Here is a 20562-nt window from a genome sequence, read left to right as displayed (position 1 = left end):
CTGGCTTCAATGGAGATTTTGCAGTTGGCTTCCAAAGACTTGTAAAATGATGCTCTACCCCCATATTTCCAGTGAAGGAGTAAGGACTACTGAAAAAAAACTAACCAGGCTGGAAAAATCAAAAAATAAAGCTTTAAAAACTGGCAAAAAAAAAAAAAAAAAAAAAAAAAAAAAAAAGCCTTCAGGTACAGCCTGAATTTGCCACCAGACAGATCGAAGCAAGAGCTCTCACATCTACATCACGCGGGCGCCAGCTGTGCTTCCTCGTGCCAACGGGAGAGACATTCAAACACACTAACGGAGATTTATCTTAATACTGATCAGTTCTCAGCCTTTCACCCAGACCACGGCAGAAGCAAATCCCTCCCTCTGACCGCAGCACTACATAAAGCTGGGTGCCTGCCACTCGGGAAYGCCACCATCCTGGGAGTCCCACTGGAGCAGCGCCACCCCCTCGCTGTGCCCGTGTCCCGCAGGAGGGCACCGGCCGCGGTGGCAGGGCTCTCTCTGCTGGTGCCCACAGAACTTGCTGCCTGTAAGCAAACAGGAACATCCAGACAGGATTCTCCGTCCTCGAGGAGGAATGTCCAGCTGGTCGTGGAATCAGGCAGAGACTGGAAAAAASTCGGAAGGATCGCGAGGAATAAATAAATAAGTTTTCCCTGCAATAGGGAATTTCGTAATAAAACCTGTTTTGTGCAAATTTAAATGCAACAGAACCCTGTTGTAGTAACGGATTTCGCCACAGGAGAGGGGCATGGACGGAGAGAAGAGGGGCCATGCCTAAACACCCAAGTTGATCCAGCGAGGGCCTTCAGTGCGTGTCCACAGGGAGGAGGATGCCGGTATCTAGAACACCAAGGACAGACGATGGGAGGAGATGGGCACCACCAGCTTTCCACCCTTACAGCACCTGCACCAGGTGGTGTGTCCTGTCCAGCCACGCAAGGACAAGATGAAGATGGTAAATATGTCAATCACATAATGTTTAGCTCTATCTTTATGTCTTGATTATTGCTCTAATAAAAGCAAACTTTCACAGATACACTCGGAGAAAGCAGATCATTTCCAACATCCTGAAAAACTGCTGAGAAGCAAGGAGGATGTGGATACCAGTGGGAGGTGGAATGAGAATTAAGCCTCAAGCCACCCTGTTCTGGGAAAGTGCAGAGATAATTCTGCAAAAACAGGGGCAGACATTGCCAGTCTGCAGAGCCAGAAATCCAGTAGAGAGCCTGCGGCTTCTGGCAGACAGTCAGCAAGYTGGAGAGGCCACAAAATAGGCCTTGTTTCCTAGGGCAGAAAGTCCATCCACCAACACACAAGCGGACAACGCTACTCCACCACTACACCTGCACCTGCCTCAAACCAGAAATCTCCTCCTGCAGTCCCTAAAGGGATGGGCTTTACTCATATGCACTGTTATTGGCTTTTTCCCATTCAGCAATCCTTTCCTCCACCCAGCTTTTTGGGGGAACCAATTTAATCAGATTTAGTCAAGACAGAGGTTTCAGAGATGCTAAGTTCCCATAAGTTTTGTGGAAGTGGGTAGTCAGGCAGKAGTGAGACCCTAGCTGGTCCTCACCTGGGGAAAGAGGCAAACTCTGCAGCCCCATTTTTGGCTGGCAGAAGCCAGCCAGTCACCCTGCTGCTCCAAACAGCAGGGTAGGAGCAGAAGGTGGCACAGGGATGTTKCTCATGCTCTGGGCACACCATGTACCTGGGAATACTGCTGAGAGAGGGTCACAGGACAGCTGGCTTTGTAGGAAGAGAGGCCAGTTTAGCCTGTTGGTTCATTGCTCCAAGAACAATTTTGCAACTGCACAGCACTCACACAAAGCCACAGGGCTGATGGAGCAGGCCTGGAATTACTGCTATATGCAATGTAAAGAGAGGCAGAGACATGATCCTGCCCTGCTCTAGCTCTGCTAGCTCCTGGCCCCTCACAWCCACCTTAGAGTAGTGACAGAGGAGTCAGACCTGTCTACCTGCCCAGGCACACAGGACATCAGTGTGGAATTAGCAGCAAGGGGGAAGGGTAGGGCACCCTTGTAAATAGGAATTGGATCCTAGAAGGGCAGAGGACTGTTCACAAAGTGGAGGAACTAAGGAGGGAGCAGTGAGGAGCTGCCAGCTAACTGTGCTTGTGCCTGCTCCAGCCCCTCCTCAACACACAAATCATTCCTGTTTGCAGGACACTCGACCCTCCTTGGGAACATCGTGGTTGTGCTTCACAGCTCCTTCGAGTTCACAGCTCACCAAATAACCCTTCTATGTGCCACAACAGGAGAGTCTGAGCAGTGGAGCTGAGGGTTAGGTGTAGGGCAAGCCTAAGARAAGAGCACACAGAGAGCCTGGGACTGAGCCATGGGGAAAGGCGAGCTGCTGGTACGACAACGGAGACACCTACGAGTTATCCCTGCAGACAAAGCAGTGGAGAAAACTGCTCCAGTGCTGACAGACACTTGTCAGTAGAAGTGCACAGAGATACTTCTCCAAGAAAAGCTTTGTCTCAAAGCCACAAAGTTAAACATTCTCCTTTAGCATTTAAATACATTAACTTTCTGAGGGTATTTACAAGTCCAGTTCAGAGCAGCAGAACAGCTGGACACTGGAGGAAGGGGAAGTGGCACAAGGCATTTGTTGTGCTTTTCCAAAGAGCAGGGCAACCTCTGACCACAAGGAACTGGGAAGACAGATCCGAGCTGGGTCAGTGGAGACCGAGGTGAGCCAGGCAGCGGYTCTCACATACCGAATTTGTCCTGAGGGAAAGGGTGAGGGGGTGCTGTCCATTTACAGTGGGCCCCTGGGCAAGCACCCATGCTGGTGAGCACATTCCAGCCAAACAGGTGCCATGCACGAGCTGCCAGAGACCAGAGCACTGGGGGAGCAAGAGACTTCCACCATCAGACACTCTCTACATCCAACGTTGCTGCAAGGAGTTTCTCAGGAGTGCTTGCTAGCTGAGGACAGAGGTTAGCCCAGTGCTCAAACCAGGCAAAGCTTCCTGATTGCCAAGGAAGTGAGTGGCTGCAGCAGGAAGTGTCCCAGCACTGGCAAGGGCATCCGTGCAAGGTTGAGGGACTCCACAGACACAGTGCTCAGTGTTGTCACCTGGCTCTTTAACAACGTGATTTGGAAACTTGGCACATTCACATAACATCTGTAGGAAGGACCTGTGTGGCCCCTCAGCAGTCTGCCAGGGAAAAAAAACAAAGTTCGTCCTTTTTGTTTGTTTGTTTCATTTTGCTTTTAAAAAGAAAAAAACCTGTAAAAAAATATTCTCTGAGATGCAAGGACGCTTGTACTTTGTACTGCCTTGGCCATCCCCTTGCTCATGTCACCCGCAGGTTCCTCGGAGAGTCTGGTTCCAATGGCAGCAGGACACCCTGTTTATCAGCTAGGATGAGCACTGTCCCCTTCAGCCAGGGGAGAGCAGTCTGTCTGTGCCTGTCACAAATCTGTGACTTTATTCTCCACAGCTGCTGCAATCTGTTGCAGTCTATATCCAAGCTGCATCTTCTGTGCTGTCGGGTCTTCTTCCAAGGCAGTGATGATCTGMAACAAGACAGAGCTCACTGGCAGCCTTTCTCCAGCACATGACACCCAACCAGCTCAACTCCAGATACCATGGAGAACCTCAACCTGGAATTCAGCATGGTCTAGTCTAGGGTAGGTATGTAGCAATTAATCTCAAATTAGCCATAAATTAAGTATTCTAGATTCATTGTAGTAACTTACAGACATCATATGGCAAAAAGAATGCTCAACTTCTCACTAGAAGATTTAATCTTTAATAAATTATTCTGAACTAACCAAATGAATCTGAACTAACCGAATTTCTTTTTTAAGTTGAGTATATTGGGGTAAAGAAGAAGTGTACATGAAATCCCAACAGCCTCCAAGTTAGAAGTAAGCCCTTTTTGCTGATTTCCTCCTTCACTCTTTGATAAGAACRAAGCAAACTCATTACACGAGTTATGCATGCCAATGAAACAATACACAGTATTAGAATAGTCTGTCTGCTCTTAATTGTTAATTTTTGTTGGTGTTTTTTGTTTGGGTGATAGGAGAAATGCATATTCATACCTGCTGGAAACACACACTCACCTGGTCATAGTACTTATTGATGTATTTGTACAGTTCATGTAGAGCCACCAGGGAATTGAGGTCACCTGAGTAATTCTGTTTATAAGAGAGGAAATTAGACAAAACCGTGAGACACATAACAGTTGTTCTGTCAGATTCCGTGTCCTCTCAGCTCATTAGGAAATGTGTTACACAAAGCAACAGGAAGGAGAACTCACTAGCAGTTCCTAGCAAAGGAAAAATCACATGTACTCTTTGCCCAGAATCCTTCACTACTCTCATCTCCTCAGGGCTGGCTGAGCAGACCCTCACCCTCCCTGCAGGAGCAGATCCAGACTGAGCCACTGGGCACAGTCCGTGTCTAAGCAGAACTGCACACTCAGTTGGAATATCTCATCTGTGCATTAATAACTCTCTCCTGGACACACAGGTGAGGGGCCAGGTGACTTCTGAAATACTTTTATTTACCCGTGATAGCTCAGCCAGGGCAGAGTTCATCTCCTGGTCACTGGCAGAGATGGTCTGACGAATGTCCGCGTAGTACCTGCACAGGGATACACAGGCAATTAGTGTATGGTCCCTCCTCCTCCTCACTGCTGAAACTACAACTCCTCACATCCATCACTCACCTTTCCACCATCTGCTTGTAGCGAGGAATGTCCCGGGCATAGAGCAGCTTATTGATTGGAGAGTCCTTGAACATCCAAAACCAGAATTGGTTATGAAAAGCTCTTTCATCGTGCTGTGAACTAACCTCAGCAGGTAACACCATCACTGCTATTTTCTGTCATTTATTCAGGATCAGGAAAGTTTTGTCCTCTGCATGGAGAGGCACTTCAAATAGCAGGCTCTTGTCTAGTAATGCCAYCTGAAGTATCCTGAGATGTGTCGATGAAGGGACCCCTGGGATCCCTAGTCTAACCTTCCCTTGGAGCTGGGTGATCACCAGTATGAGATCATACCCACTACAACTTTGCACAGCCAGTTCCTGATATGCTCCCCAGATCCACCCATCCCACTTCTGGTGACCTGTGCAAGACTGTTCCACCCTCAGCACAGGATGAGTAGTGGTGGTGGAAAGCTTTTCTAATGGCCAACCTGAACGTCCCAAGCTGCATCCTGTGACTCCCACTGTCTGCCACAGCCAACTAGAGTTTAGCTCTATCCCCCAGGTAGCTGCAAGCTGTAAATAAAGAGCACTCCTCAACAAYTTCTTGTTGCTAAACAAAACCAGCTCCTCTCTTCTCTGTGTCCAGGAGTTGCCATTACTCTCCAGTGGCATGTGGAAGCAAAGGTGAGCCTGGCCTGCTGTCCCAATGGTGCTGTGTAACCATTATTGCCTTCCTGTGGCAGCACTGCTCAAGTCTCTGTGCCAAGCACACTCCTTTTTCCCTCTGTACTCACCCGCCCTAACTTRTGGTCAGCTATTGTACAGGAGTCCATGAAGGTCTGGGCAATGACCAGCAGCACAGCRTCCACGTTATCCGATGTCTGCACATCAAAAACAAACTGGGGGTTCTTGATGATGTTGATCCAGAAGCGCAGAGGGAGGCTGCAGAGAGGACAGAGGTGCAACAGGCCATCAGCAAAAGTAGCAGCTACAGCACCAGAAGATATTCTACATGTTACTGCACCTCTCTGCTTTTGCTGGGAGGGCAAAGCAGAGAGGTGCAGTAACATGTAGAATATCTTCTGGTGCTGTGGCTGCAACAGGCCATCAGCAAAAGTAGCAGCTACAGCACCAGAAGATATTCTACGTATTACTGCACCTCTCTGCTTTGCCCTCCCAGCAAAACCAGCTCTTCACCCCATGCTCTGCTGCCTTGCACTTGCATTTTGCTCCTCCTCAGTAGGCAGAGCTGGCTGTCACTTTGCAAGCTCTAAGGAAGTCAGCAGTGCCTCCTCCAGGATGCTCAGGAGCAMCCTACCTGTTTGTCTTCCAGATATGGATGGTCTCAGGGTCTGCAATCCCATAGTGCAGGGCCTGTTCATCCAACAGGTCAAAGAAATATTTGACTGCCAGAGGGACAGGGCGGTTGGTACTGAGGATCACCTGGAACAAGTCATCCACAAACTTCTGCAGAGTGCCCTGTGGAAAATCAAGCAGGACAGAGTCAGCCCAGGCAGAGGAGAGYAGAGAGCCTAGGCCTCACAGATGACAGGTCACCCTCTTCTGCTCTTCACCTCCACTAAAAGGAGCAGCAGCAAAGGAAGAGGGCTGGCCCTGTGATTTGGGAAACAGAGGCCAGAGAGAAGGTCATGAACAAAGAAAAATGCAGAGACTCAAACATACTCAAAGCCACTGCAGGTAAACAGCTTCATCTTCACACACACACCCCTGCAATCTGCCAGGGGACATGAAGGAAGGCAAGATCCCAARCACAACACAGTCTGTGCTTCTTCTCACCTTCATTGACAGCAGACGTGTCAGATAGATCTCTGGGATTGCCTTGGCCCGTTCCCGATCTCTTAAGCTCCCACGCCGATGCTTGGGAAGCTCTGGCTCTTCTGTTGGTTTTACCAGGTGCCAAAGTTTGATCCCACCTTCATCTGCATCTTCCAGCATCGGTGTTTCTAAATCAAGCATTGTTTACAGATGAGTGTCAGCTCTCCCACAGTAGACTTTGGCCAGTTGAGCCCCAAGGATTTCCCAGTATAACAGAAATACAAATGGGATGGAATCTCTGGAGGCCTTTATCCAACCTTCTGTACAGTACAAMATTGCCAGCAGTACAGCAGGTTGCCTTTGTCCACCCAAAACTTTCAAGGTCTTGGAAACTTCCCCACTCAGAGATCTCCCACCGCCCCAGTGGTCTGTTTCAGGGTTGCACCACCCTTTTGCTGAAGAAATTTTTTTCCATACATGATTTGAATCTCTTAAACTGCAGCCTGTGGCTATTGTCCCTCATGCCACAGAAGTATCCATGGAGCTGTTCACTCAGTCAGGCAGTAAGGAAATTGCCTGGCATCCCATCATCCCTCTCAGGCCATGCTTAACACCTGAGGTTATTAAGATTTCTGCAAGTTTCAAATGGCACTCAGCCCTAGAGAGTCAGAYAACTGTGCTTGTTCTGCGTTTTCACACCCAGCCCAACTTTCCTCTCACAGTCTTGCTTTTCTCTGACTTCACCTGACCAAGCTCTCACATTTCCTGACAATCCTATGAGGGTCCAAAGCCTTCTATAACAGCATAAAGCTGGGGCTGTGGCAAGAGAYTTGTCCCAGTAACTGGCAAGTGCCCTAAAGCCATCTTATGAGAACAAGAGATCAAACTCACTTTCTCCTGGGATGTAGTCCTGATTCTCCCTATGGATGTGCTTCGTCAGGCGTGGGACCAGTGCTACTGTTGCTCCATCAGGCACCTGCACACAAGCAAAACAACAACATTCAAAACAAATGGCATGTTTCTCATCAGCACAATAGGCAAGTGCTTGTAGAGCAAAGCAGGTTGTACCATCACTAGAAACAGGGACAGAAACAGAGATTTTTGGGCACAATCACTGCCTTTCCTGAGGGTGAGAAAATCTTGCCTGTACCAATTAAAGAACTGMTGTACAAAGTACAATGAAGATAATACTCAGAGACTGAGGTCATTCAAATCTAGAAYATGTTGCAGCAAGGTACTGACATATTGGTGCAAGATATGACACACTGGTGCAAGGTAATTAAAAAAATCCCCTTTCCATTCTTAAAAGGGGCTTTGCAGCCCAGTGCGTCATCTCCTGCTAACTGATCTAGCCTGGAACAGGAACAGATCCAGCACATCACCTTCACTGCAATATGAACCTGAGTCTGCCCTTCCAAGTCTTACACGTCTCAGGTATGGGATAAGGACAGGGCTGTGCTTGCTGAGGTCAGACTGCAGCCAGACTGAGGTCTGACGTATTAGAATGTGCTGCTGAGAGAAAGGTCCAGCCTTTTGACAGTTCCACCAGGAACCAGAGCCACARACGGAGCATGACAGTGTGTAGAAGGATGAGAGGAGAGACAAGGCAATGRCAGACTGAGTTCTGACCTTGTAATGCTGAAGAGTGTTCAGACGTTTCCAAGTTCCTTGAACAACAGATGTCACATCCTCATCAGACAGTATCAGATGACCTGCCAGCCCTGATCTCCACTCTACAGCATTGAAATACAGAAAATGAAGGGATTAACTGTTAATTTGAGGTATCATCGGCTTCACCCTGGTTGACCTCATTACTCTCTGGTCCCTGTCAACCTTTACCTGTGCTATTTCACAGACAACATAACCTGAGCAAGTGCCTGTATGATGCTGAGTCCTCCAGTCACAGGACAGACTGCTCTGAGCAYCTGAGGGACAAGTGGCCTTATGGTCTCCCAAGTTCCTCCTGTCATGTTCCTACAAATTCTGTCAGGTTGTGACTTTTCAAACCACCCATAGTCCTAACCAGGTACAATTTCCTCAGTACCTTCTCATCTCTAAGTGTCAGCAYTATTCATCAACAGCCAGAGAATTAAGAAGGTGGAAAACTGAGTGTTTTCTCTCCCAATGTAAATTCCACCATTCATTAACCACCATGGGCAAAATCCTCCCTGACATACATTAGTGAGAGGCTGCCATTGACTTCACTTCCCAAAGAGTCAGTCTATGCCCACAGCACCTTTGCACTGCACTCAAATCCCCCTCCCCTACTACACATTTTCTGTACTTGTTTTCTGTATCCTCTTGCCCAAGCCATTGCTGTTGTCTGAGTCTGGCAAAGAACACCATGAGATGAAAGGGACTGAGCCCAACTGCTTCTTTCCCACCCCTGCMTCTTTCTGTTACAGCCTCTTCCCTGTTGTGTGCAGCCAGAGTATGAGACCCTTGGTCAGTGATTCTGCATACTCAGCAGAGAATGAYGAACATCACACATGCCAGGGTGCTGAGCACAGACAGCAAACCACCAATCCTTCACTTCCTCACTGAGTTTGATCACCAAAGGGGTCTGCTCACCGAGGTCCAGGGTGTCTGGGTCTGGTCGRTGACAGTATGGTGTCCCTTTGTAGATCTGATCCAGGATTTTCTCCTTCACCTGCGTTATGGTGTCACAGTCCAGCACTTTTGCAGAAATCCCTTGTGAGTCTTCTGCCCCTCCCGCACCAACTCCTGCTTGTGTCAAAGCATTTAAGGTCTGGGAAAGAAAAGGTCACWGCTACTCAGCTGATAAGATTACATCTGACACATTTACACCTTTGATGGCTGGCATTCAAGTAAGTTAACAGCTAGTCCTTTCACTGGGAGATGCAGAAAAGAAAACATCACAGATGTTAAACACCTCAGTCTTGTGTTCTTAGCCATGTGTCAAGAGCTGGAAGCAAGTTCAACAGCATTGGGGAGGAGTTTCCGTGTGCCATCAGCAACGTCATCYCCTTATTTCTAGACACAGCACAGCACGTACACCAGATGAGTGGTGAAGGCTCCTATCAGCCTCGGGCAAAAGTGCCTGATTTAGCAGAGCTCTCCATCATCTATGGACTTGTGCTGCTGGAACAAACCTGGCTCCCAGGAGACAGTGTCAGGATGCTGCACTTCTGCCTTGGTAATGAGAGCAGAGACATTCAGCCCTGTGGTACCAGAGAGGACAGCAGATTTGGTGCTTACCAGAGTGCGGTACTCCAGGTCCTCTCTCAGAAGGCGGTTGTCATTCAGGGTATATTTGGCTTTCCCTGTCACCCAGTCAACTGGYCCTTTGTCCACCTGGTGCTTGATTCCTCGAAACAGCATGTAAAGGGGCTCCCCAACAGAATCCTGGCATGGAAAGGAAGGAGAGAAATTCAGCTTGCTCCTCCTAGCAAAGCCCCAGGCTGGGAAACATGGATATCAAGCAGCACTGAGGAGCAGGCAGAGCCTGTGCCAACAGCTCCTGCTCCATGCACAGGACAARTGCACTGTCCAGCCACCAGAGATGCACATGACCAAGACATTGCTCTGCCTCCGTGTCACTAATCTGACAGACTCCTTGCCCTTGCCAGCCCTCCAGAAAAGAAATTAGACCAGCACCTATCCTCCCATGCACAGACCAGCCTGTGGCCAGTGTGTTTCAAGATAAAGGAGCTACAGGGAGCCCTCCATGACCTGGTGACACATCCTGGAAACAACGAGTGGTATTAATGCTGATTTAAGCATCCCTGTTCCCAGTGGGCAGCCCAGCTCTCATTCCTCACCCTGAAATACAGGGTAACCCTGGCACTACTTCAGCTATGAGYGAGGCACAAAGCAAAGCTGTTCCTGTCTGCCCTTTTAGTCCCTCTGTGCCACAACAGGACAAAGAGCTCACCCTCACGAACGCATACAGGCAGATGGACATCCAGTTGGTTAACAGCTTCTCCACCACTGTTTCTGTCCTGAAAGAGAGCATCAGGTTGGTCACAGGATTGTGGTGTGGAACAGGAAGTAGATTTAGTCACTGCCCTTGAGAGAGGAACACACTAAACCATGATACAGAATGAAGGGAGAGAAAAAAAAAAAAGCCTTTCAAGACCAGCAGGGTTAATACTTTTGACACCACTTATTGGAAGCACTTGTCAGCCTGAAGGAGGCACCAAATTAMAGAAGTGAAGAGACAAGAAGCAGGGAACAGTGGAAAGCCTCTGGTAGGTCTCAAACCAGGGAAATTTGTTCAGATCAGAAGGATGGACCAGATAGGAGGCTATTGGGGACCTAAATATGGGAGATGCCRCAGTTTAGCTTCCATAGATGACACAACCAGGGGCTTCTAAACAGCAAACTTGGATTACAAGATGTGGCAGAGTCTTTCAGAGTTTGCCAGCTGGGCAGAAAGGCTCCGTCCCCTCTGGTAGCTGCCAGTGGGACCATGGCTGGCTCACTCACCTCCGCAGCATCAGCTTGGGGTTCTTGGCCACATACTGTTCCACAAGGTCGTTCAGGAGCGTTTTGAGGATGTCAGTGAAGTACTCCAGCTTCCCATGCAGTGACACTGTKAGCAGTGATGCCACATAGGCCCGGTCTCTCGGAGAGAAAGTGCGCTGKATCTCCAGAGTGTGGATGAACTGGTGGGGAGAGAGATAAGGCACTGTGTGAATGCTGAAAACAAGGCAGTTACAGCTGYTAGCTCCTGGAAGAGCCTGAGCTGGAACAGCAGGAAGAGCTCGTGAGCTGCTAAGGAATGAACCTGCCCACTCCCTGCTGCCAGTGCCATGGCTCTGGCCCCACAACAGAGCTGCCAGCAGGGAGAGGGACATTACCTTGGTGAGGAAGAGCTTGCTGTTGAGCAGGTTGGAGAGCTGGACCAAGCCCTGTTCCACTGTTTGCCGCCGGCACTCAGGGATGTCAAGGTCCCTTTGCAGCGGTGACTCACGGTGGCCCGGGAAGAAAATGCGTTCTGCATAGGACTTGTAGTCCAGGAATGGGATCCCTGTGCCCACGAGGTCACTTGTGAGGTCCATCATCTCAGTCATCAGGTCTGAGGGAAAGGAAAATGCCCATGAGGATGACACAACTGACATGATCTCAACTGATGGTGYAGAGCATGAGGTGAGTGCAGGAACCAGGGCCAGCAGGACGGGACTGAGAAAGAGGAAGGATGTTTMCTGTCAGGAAGAGGCATATGGGGTCTCATTGCCAGAACATTTAAAACTAGACTAGGCAGCAGGGGAAACAGGATGAAGAAAGTTCCAATCATGAGCTGGTTTCCAGTTTTATAAAGAGGAAACCGCTGTTCAGCACACATCTGTGCTACAGACATTCCCTACAGCAAAGATAGAGTATCAGAGACCTCCTGCTCCTCACTCCTTCACACATTAGCTGGGGATAGCAGTCCCAGTCACCTGTACAGTTTCAGAGCCCCAGCTCTCCCACAGGTGTAAAGAAGTACAATGTTTACAAGCCCAGAGCATGGGCTGCAATTCAACTTGCCCTACACAAAGACTGGGYTGTCCTAGAGCTGTCTTTAAGATCCCTCCAAGTGTGCTGTCTTGACTAGCTCTTCATCTGAGTCTGGAGGATGAAGTGGAGAATGAGAGAGGTCTGTATAAATCACTGCTCTGAATTAACTGAAAAAGGAATAATTTGGCTCTATGTTTCCGTACACTGGCACAGGATAAATTATTGCCTGCTCTGAGCTATGCAGACAAGGACACAGGAATGAGAAGAGAGGTAGAGCTGGGGGTGATTCTCCAAGCTTCCCTGAAGCTGCAGGAACCCATGAGCTCWGTGACTGACCTGTGAATTCCTTTTTGCATCTGTCCCGAACACTTGTTTCCAGATTTTCCAGCTGGATTTGAACTTTCTTGTAATCTCTCAGAGCCTGTTTGCTCTTCCTCCTGCAATAAGAAGCAGAATTGTTCCTGGTGGCACTAGCCCAGGGACTRGCCTTGCCAACGGTTGTGTTGCTGCCAAAGACTCCAGGGCAGTTGGTGCTGAGGCCATTTCTACAGAGCATCATCTTTGCAGGAAACCAAACAGGGTTCCACAAACTAGATGTGTCTCTTGGGTTCTGAACRAGCTACAGTGCAGGCTGTGATGAGCAGCCAACATCACCAGGAACTCAGAATTTGGCACAGAATAAAGAAAACTRTGCCCTTGTTTCAGCTCAAGATGCACACACTTGGTCACATCCACTGAAAAAAAATGCTGTGAGGAACTTAAAGGCCTCCCAGAACACCAGAGCTTTCTGTATATGTGTTTGTATATTTAGCTTACCTGTAAATGAAGACAATGACCAGGACAATCAGTGCCACAAAGGATGCACCAACACCCAGACCAATCTGTGCCTCCAGTGGGAAGGTGAGCTGGCTTTCCGTGTCGTACTGCACTCGGCCCAGGAGGAAGTTCAGGTTTCCCATCTGTACCTGTAAGAAGAAAGCATTTGCCACAATGATTCCATTCCTCTGTGCAGGAACGAAATACAGAGCCACAGAGGTTTTCCAGAATGGGCACAGGGGCCACACAGCTCTCCAGCAGAGCTGTCCCATAATACAATTAACCCAGCTATGCTCTTTAATTTCACGAAACTTTAGCCTTTAAAAGCAGAGTTGAGAAAAAGAGCAGTTCCCTGCCACCCCTGTTACCCTCCCTGTCTCTCAGCAGGGCTTCTACCTTTCCTCACTTCACATCCCACTCCCACTTCTTGTTTGTGTTTCGAGAAATGAGAGGATTTCTGGCAGTGCTGCCGATTCCCTACCGTGAACTCYGGGAGCAGATCCGTGCCCTCCCGCTTGGTGCGGTGCCGCGGAGCCGGCTGCTCCGAGGGGGGCTCGCAGTACAGGTGATTCCTTGTCAGTGTCTTCACCACACAGATTCCTTCCCCAATCATAGCCATAACTTCATCCTTGGAAATAGCCAGATCTAGATTTTCCCCCTGAAATGGATTTGGACAGCACATGAGATCAGGGAAAAAACAAATATGTATTACCATGGCTTCAGAGAAGATGGAGGAGACCAATACCATGGGATGAAAGCAGCCTTTTTTCTTCTCTGATTAGGCTCACATCTGAATTGGCTGCAGGAGTTAATTTTGTAAGCTAAAAAATTCAGTTGCATATGATTTAGATTTAGCTTTAGGACCTGTAGCACGCTGCATAAATACAGTTATAAATAGCCTGCTCTCTTAAGGCTCTTCAGCCACAGCACAGCTAAGCTCAGCTCTTCACTCGRTATATTTAAAAAGTTAGTCTCATGTCAGTCAACCTGCCCACTCAGGTGAGTCCATCAATGCCTTTCATAGGTGTAACGTATCTGTGCTATTTCTCTTACCTGCTTTAATTTTGGGGGATTAAGACTTTTCTTAATAAAACCATGCTGACTGATGTTAATTACATTTTTATGCTTTAATGCTTTCTAAGCCCGGAGCTCTGTCAGGGTATCCCGACARGCTGGCAGATCAACCTCCCTGTCTTTTAAAGTTCTCTTCTAGTCTTCTCAAATTGCCCTACTTCTCCAAGATGCATTCAACCCCAATGGCAATGGTCTAGACATTTCTAGGCTCTTACATCCTCACAGTTTTTTTTACTCATATGCAAAAAGAGAGCATGGGGAGAATCTACACCTGCAACTGCAGGTTCTTTCTTTACTTTCTTTAGGAGTACTGGACTGAAAAGTACCTTTCCATACAAAAGAAATACCTCAGAGACTTTTCTTCTTGCATGTACAGTAAAAATACCAGCCACTGTGCTCTTCTGTATCATCTTCAATGAGTGATTTTCCTGCCTTYACTTAGTAACAGGTCTGCCATACTGGCAGGATTCTTTTACTCCTAAGTCACTTCTAGAGGTAACTGAAATAGTTATGCAAGAGCCAGCAGCTGAGGGAAAATTTAGTACTAATATCTCATATACAAATATATTATTAGGATTAAAAAAAAACAAAAACCAAACCACAGAAATTTTCACAAGCCCTATGAAGCCCCTAACAGTGATTTATGGACTCAAAAGGCTTTTTTGATGCACTCTTTTCCCTGCTCTTATGTACCATTTCTCACAGAGCAAAGCAGATGTGCTGTGGCAAGGTTGTAACCTGGTAAATGCTTTAAAAACCTTGGCTATTGCATGACACCAACTTACAACTTCARACAAGGAAAATGAATTCCAGCTGGTTTTTGTTTTACCTCCACAGAAATGACGCTTCCTGGCTTGTGACGATATGGTTTGGCAGGATCTTCAGCATTCAATGGTTTTAGGATGGGATTGACTTCATAAGAGAAGGGCATGGGATGCAGTGAGTTGAAATCAAAGCTCAGATTATCCAGAATAAATTCCAGTTTGATACGGACAGTCCTCAAGAGCAGGTTAATGGCTGGAGTTTTGCACAGGATCAGGTAGGAGGAGTTAACAAGACATGGTTCTTCAAACTAAATGGAAAAGGCAAAACAAAAGTGTCAGTAGTGGAACACCAATGCTTCTCCTGCAGCTCCCCATCCTGAGCAATCTGGGGCCAGTCTGCATTCTTCTCCTCTGGAGAAATGCCAGAAGAACTCTGCTTAACTGTAGAGGGGAAAAATCCAAGATCTGTGGAATTCCCCGTGTTCCTCTAAAGGAAAGCTTTCATAGCACAGTTTTGTTGGAAGGTCTCAGCAGTGGRAATCAGCTCTGACATTCCCCTGGCAGCAAATTCTGGAGAGAGACCAACTTCAGATTTCCCTGCTCTGAGAGAATAGGACCAAACACCTTCAATGCAAGGCTGTTTTCCCAGTCTGAATGCTTCTGTGAAAGKGTTTCCGTGCCTGGTTGGATATGTTTTTTACATTTGCTGAAAGTCCTACAGCCACAAATCTTTGCTAAAAACATTGATAAAACCAGCTGTTATTGATGTATGTGCATCAGGAGCACATTTATGCACAGGAAGCCCTTGATCATGTGCACTAATAATGCAAATCCTTCTTGTACTTGAGCTGCCAAACCACTCTCTACCTCTGCAAATTCTGCTTTGCGACCTTGGTGACCACATCAGTACCTCTGTAATGACCCATCTCAGCAGACTGGCAGCAGGAGAGCAGAAAATGGTCATGGCACTGGTAATTTTACTGCCTAGACTTGTATCTCAGAGTCAAAGAGATCCCGGGGACTATAGGGATGGACTGAACGATGCAAAAGGAAGAATCTGAAGCACAGACATGCAGAACCACACAAGCTCTCTGGCTCAGAKGTAGATTCCTTTATCTCCACACTGCTGCCTTGCTATTTCTGTCCCACATCACAGTCCTGMACATCCTAGGCAGAGATAGACCCAGCCCATGGAAAGCACTTAACCTCTCAGTCTGGGAGAGAACATCTCCATGGGCCAAGACTGTTGGTACATTCCAAGCAGATAACAGCAAGAAGTGGGAGGAAAAAAGCCCTTGGGACAGAAAGTCCACCTCTGCAGAGGTGGAACATTCACCCTTGTGCACCCACATCCCCACTGAGCACTGTGCTACCTGCTGGATGCTGCACAGAGAATCCTCAGGACACTCAGAGTCCGGGATGATCCTGCGCCATCGCCCCGCTCCTCGGCGCCGGCGTTCAGATGGAGAAACTGTAACTCGGATCTTGGGTTTCTGTACAACATCCAAGTTGTACCCATGAACTCTGAGCACTCTCCCTCCACTGAAAGRTAAAAGTAGCTAATCTGATTATTCATTAGCTTTATTTGCCCATGTTCCCMCCCTTCTGTTTATGCCAGCTCTTACAAGCCTGGCTTTACCCCAAAGTGCCACTCAGAGAAATGCCATTGGTACCACAACCCCAGCACACAGCCCCRGGGAAGGGACACTCATTCTTTCTACCTGAGGAAGCTTTTAGGTGGCTCTGCAAAAGTGACATTGGGATCCAGAGTATATCTGAAGAGGGATCCTTCCAATCTCCGCTCTTGGTCCCCATATTTGATGGTGACTGGGAGTTCTGTAGACACATTGCTGGGACTTGTCTGGCATGCCAGCTGATCCTCCGTCATCTCAGAGAGGCTTGGGGAGACAAGACAGAACAAGGGATTAACAGTCACTGCAGAGAYAGATTTTATAGTACTGTGCCTTTTCCTTTGCAGAGAGTCTGCAAGCCTCTTCTGCTATTTTCCTAAGTCTCATGCTGAAAGCTCTTGTTCCTTATCTGGGCAAGCAGTGATTGCTGGGCAGTTGTCAGGAGCAGCACATGGACAAAAAGCAGGCACAGTCACTGTCCAGATTGAAGAGACGGGGCACATGCTACCAAGGCAGGTGTACGTCCCAGGGCGCAGAGAACAAGCAGCTCTTGATTAGGATGAGGCTGCAGGAACCAAGTGCAGCTCACATCAGCAAAAGCAGAGTGTTAGGATGGGTTACAGTCCTGCAAAGGGACAAGGAGGACAGAGGTGTGCAGCACTGCTCACATCCAGGGGAGGAGGGCAGGAATCTAAGATGGTTGAGATTGCTGCCATGACCCTCAAGGGGAGGATCCCCTGGAACACAGAGGAGAGCAGAGCTCCAGCTGCTCCAGGCAGTGTCASACCCTGGGAGGCTCTGGAAGGACTCGGGGCAGTGCACAGCCAGTACATTGGCAGGTTCTGATCTTACATTTGACAAGGKAGGTCTCCAAGCAGCACACTGATCTCATTAGGATGCCCAGTCAGCAGCTTCGAGCCCAGAAGGGTAAGACAGGTTCCTCCTGCTTTGGGGCCTTGAGTTGGAACAATGGATTTCAGCTCTGGGTTCTAGAAGAGGGAGTTAAAGAAAAAAAGAGAAAAAAGAAAAGGGAAGTGAGTGACAAGAATCTCAAAAGACAAGGAAAGAAAACGGAATATGTTCAGTGACCTCTTGTGCTCTGAAAATAGAAGCTACAAATCCAAATCACAGGCAGGCCTCAGCTATGCTCCAGCAGCTACCTTACAGAGCAGAGGAGGGATCAATCAYAGCAGCAGGAGCCAGGAATCCAGGACCTTTCCACAGACTGCCAAAGGCAGGTGGGTGCTGCAAACAGCAGACCTGTGAGCCTCACACACAAACCCTAGGATTAACAGTTCAAAGGGATTGTTCAGATCAGTAATTGGATTGATAACTCAGGTTAGGAAAAACAAGGTAGCAAATAAATGGTCTGTTTGCCCAGCAGATGAGGAGATTACCAGCAGGGAGCCCTAAGAATTTGTGTTGAGACCTGTGCTGTTAAATGTAMTTGTAGGTGACCTGGAAAAGGGAAATGAAATTTGATAAATTATTCAGATTAACAACAAAAACTTAGTACCACTGAGGAGCTGCAGCAAAATTTAGAKAAACTAGGCAGTGATAAGTCACTGCTGACAAACAAAAAGCAAGATCCAGGAAGTGTGAAGGAAGAGGGAGACTACAGGGAAAAAAGCAAACAACATGTACACAGTTGTTAGTCTCTAAATAGTATCCTGGTGATAACAAGGAGRAGAGCAACAAGCACAGTCTAGTGTATAAAATGGTTCTATAGAGCCAAAAATGGAAGAGCATAAGGCTTTCCAGGATCTCTTTCCCTTTCCATGGGAGAGGGAGACATGCATCTAGATATATAACTTGTAAATTGCACAGAAAGTCAGAAAAAGGAGAAATTGTATTTAAAAATTACTTAGATATTATTTCATAGTTGCTGGGTTTAAGACATCAAGAAGTTATTAGGAACATGCTTAAAAATGATAGGAAACATTTCTTCACACAGTGCACAGGAATTTTGGACTTACTGCCACCAGCTGCTGAAGGTCAGAAGCTAAAAGCATGTTCAAACAGCAATTTGCATATTAACAAAAGGAAAGCCAGAAATCTTACTAAGATGCTAAGCCATCAATTAAAAAAATCTTCAAATTGGAAACATAGAGGAAAAATACAGGATATCTTTAAGAATTTAGCAGTTATTATTGTCAAAAAAGAAATAAAATCCCTGGAGTACAGGACCTTTAGTATTACCCAGTACAGCTGTTCTCTCTAAAGAGGGGTGAGGGAGGAACAAAACAAAACAAAAAAATCCCMCCAYACCACAYTGAAAAATCAGWTAMAAATACCAGCAGCAAGTGCCTGGCACAGTTCTGTAAGTTCATGCAATAAACAGCCATGTAGCAGATACTGGGAAAACRGGAGATATTCAAGTTCTGTTACCTGATAGGTGAAAACATGCCCAGAAACTCCACGGCCTCCTCCAGGCACTTCCACCACGATATGTCCAAACCTCTCTGTCCAGCTTCCACCAGTGACACACACGATGCTAAGGGACAATCCAAGAACAGAGTCACACCCGGGGAGAGCAGGGGAGCTGCATCCATTGCAGCATGTCCTAAAAACATCTAGGAACCACAGCTGCCTTCTTCCAGACTAATGCTCAGAATATACAACCAAACATGGAGAAACGCTTCTAAAAGCTGGGTTAGATGCAGCAGAAAAAAAAGCAGGGACCAGTTCCAAACAGGCCCATCCTAAGATTATTCTTTCCGGGACAAACAGGATGACRCCCACTGTGTCACAGATGCACAAACAGTCCAAGAACTCTTCTGTTGTCCAGAGCTGATCAAAATCAGTCACATTGGAGGGACCTCAGGTCAGCAGTGGTCAATCCACACATTAGTGCTATGTCTGATGCAGGAGAAGACTCAAGACCATGGGTTTAGCTGTCACTGGTCTTCAGCCAGTGGCCTTTGCAACCAGCCAGATGCCTTGRTCTGCACCAATCATTTTTCCCAGCCCTTCTTCCAGACATAATTTGATATGGGAGATGCCGATAAGGTGAAAAGTGAAATTGCTCTTAGAACAGAGCAGCAAGGGATCCCATGTTACAGCACTGATTTGCTAACAGAAAAGCTACTCTGCAGGAGACTTCTCAGCCTTCCTGCATAACAGGAGATTAATTTTGTCTGGGCTTTGCTCAGGAGTGGGTTCCAGGTTCWCAGCTATATCCCCTCAGCTAAAGAGGCTCAGGAATTTGAACTCAGGCAGTGCAGTCCAAGCCAAGACCCTGTGATGCCAGGTGATTTACAGACACAGAACACAGACAGTGCTAACCCTAGAAAGATTRTGCTCTCATTCTAGGATGAAAACAGAAAGCAAATGGATCCAGACAAACAAATTGCACAGACAGGACAACACTGCTCAACACACAAGCCATTCCCAGCAGGATCTTACCTGGCTCCCAGAGGGAAGGGTGCTACAACTACTGCTACCATGGAATGGAAAAACACGTTTGTGATAGCTCTGATAAGAGGTTACTCACAATTGCTCTCCTCTTCTCCTCCTGGTTGTTTGGCTCCTCTCCCTCCCTTGTCCAAAGCTCCCACCTACCTGCCCTGCCACAGGCCAGCTACACAAATATCCCTGTTTCCTTGTTTCCCAGCTATCCCCCATTCATACCTYTTAACATCTAACTATTGCTTTGTTAGCTTGTTCTGGCCTGGCCAGACACACCAGCTGCACAATTCTCTATCACTGACACGAGCTGGATTCAGCAGGACAGGTCTTTCTACTTCTCATCCTCCTCCTTGCCATTACTTTTACAAGCATCGTGTGGCCTGCCAGGCACGCCTGGCCACTAAAAGAGTGGCTTTGGGCCCACCAGGACTCCCTCATCTCTCCCTAGTTGAGGGTCTTCTGTTTGAGTTTGTTCCTGTGAAGGAAGTCTCGCTAGCAAGTGAAGACTGGCAGTCTGAAGGTGTGTCTCCAAGCACACGCTTCCATCCTCCCCCTCTGTTAACATGGTCAGGATATTTCCCTATCAGCAACACTTGCACAAGCCATGTCCTTTGCTTTATCGAAATCATGCTGTGGCTGAGAGAGACACCCATGAAACTGCAGGGTTCTCAGCCTCCAGGTCCCTGAGCTGGCTGTGGGCTCTGCCTSGGCAGCCTAGCTGGATGATGGCATCACTGTTCGGCTGTCGCCTCGTACACAACCTTATCTCTCTAGGGTCACTGTCTGGGCAGCTATCACACAGTGACCTTACTCAGGGCAGTCCCTGGGGAATGGGCAGGGCTCCACACCTGCTACAGCAAAGGCAAAGACATCTCAGGCTGRGTCAGCAGCCAAGGGAAAAGCCAGCGCCTGCCTCTGGGAGGAGGTTTCA

The 20562-nt window shown here is 47.7% G+C and overlaps 1 protein-coding gene across 2 annotated transcripts in view; it reads right to left on the bottom strand.

Moving 5' to 3' along the window:
- Positions 1 to 157: 157 nt before the first annotated feature.
- Positions 158 to 20562, bottom strand: part of PLXNB1 (plexin B1) — a 74437-nt gene continuing 54032 nt past the window's right edge. For both annotated transcript variants that reach the window (XM_057390295.1, XM_057390296.1), the window contains exons 17-38: positions 18612 to 18717; positions 17076 to 17212; positions 16314 to 16490; positions 15966 to 16134; positions 14658 to 14900; positions 13236 to 13412; positions 12755 to 12903; positions 12275 to 12375; positions 11299 to 11516; positions 10925 to 11103; positions 10371 to 10437; positions 9695 to 9841; positions 9047 to 9224; positions 8105 to 8208; positions 7367 to 7451; positions 6497 to 6663; positions 6018 to 6178; positions 5494 to 5641; positions 4719 to 4783; positions 4558 to 4633; positions 4111 to 4185; positions 158 to 3558 (exon numbers count right to left, since the gene is read on the bottom strand). In XM_057390295.1, coding sequence (XP_057246278.1) covers positions 3454 to 3558; positions 4111 to 4185; positions 4558 to 4633; positions 4719 to 4783; positions 5494 to 5641; positions 6018 to 6178; positions 6497 to 6663; positions 7367 to 7451; positions 8105 to 8208; positions 9047 to 9224; positions 9695 to 9841; positions 10371 to 10437; positions 10925 to 11103; positions 11299 to 11516; positions 12275 to 12375; positions 12755 to 12903; positions 13236 to 13412; positions 14658 to 14900; positions 15966 to 16134; positions 16314 to 16490; positions 17076 to 17212; positions 18612 to 18717 — 3034 coding nt within the window. In that variant the 3' untranslated portion in view covers positions 158 to 3453. The remainder of the gene's footprint in view (positions 3559 to 4110; positions 4186 to 4557; positions 4634 to 4718; positions 4784 to 5493; positions 5642 to 6017; positions 6179 to 6496; positions 6664 to 7366; positions 7452 to 8104; positions 8209 to 9046; positions 9225 to 9694; positions 9842 to 10370; positions 10438 to 10924; positions 11104 to 11298; positions 11517 to 12274; positions 12376 to 12754; positions 12904 to 13235; positions 13413 to 14657; positions 14901 to 15965; positions 16135 to 16313; positions 16491 to 17075; positions 17213 to 18611; positions 18718 to 20562) is intronic.

This window comes from Malurus melanocephalus, unplaced genomic scaffold (assembly GCF_030028575.1).
Source record: "Malurus melanocephalus ecotype Western Australia unplaced genomic scaffold, MMel_1.1 scaffold_24, whole genome shotgun sequence".
NCBI classification, from domain to species: Eukaryota; Metazoa; Chordata; class Aves; order Passeriformes; family Maluridae; genus Malurus; species Malurus melanocephalus.
The sequence above is the reverse complement of the archived record's forward strand: the minus strand, read 5'-3'. Positions and strand labels throughout refer to the sequence as shown.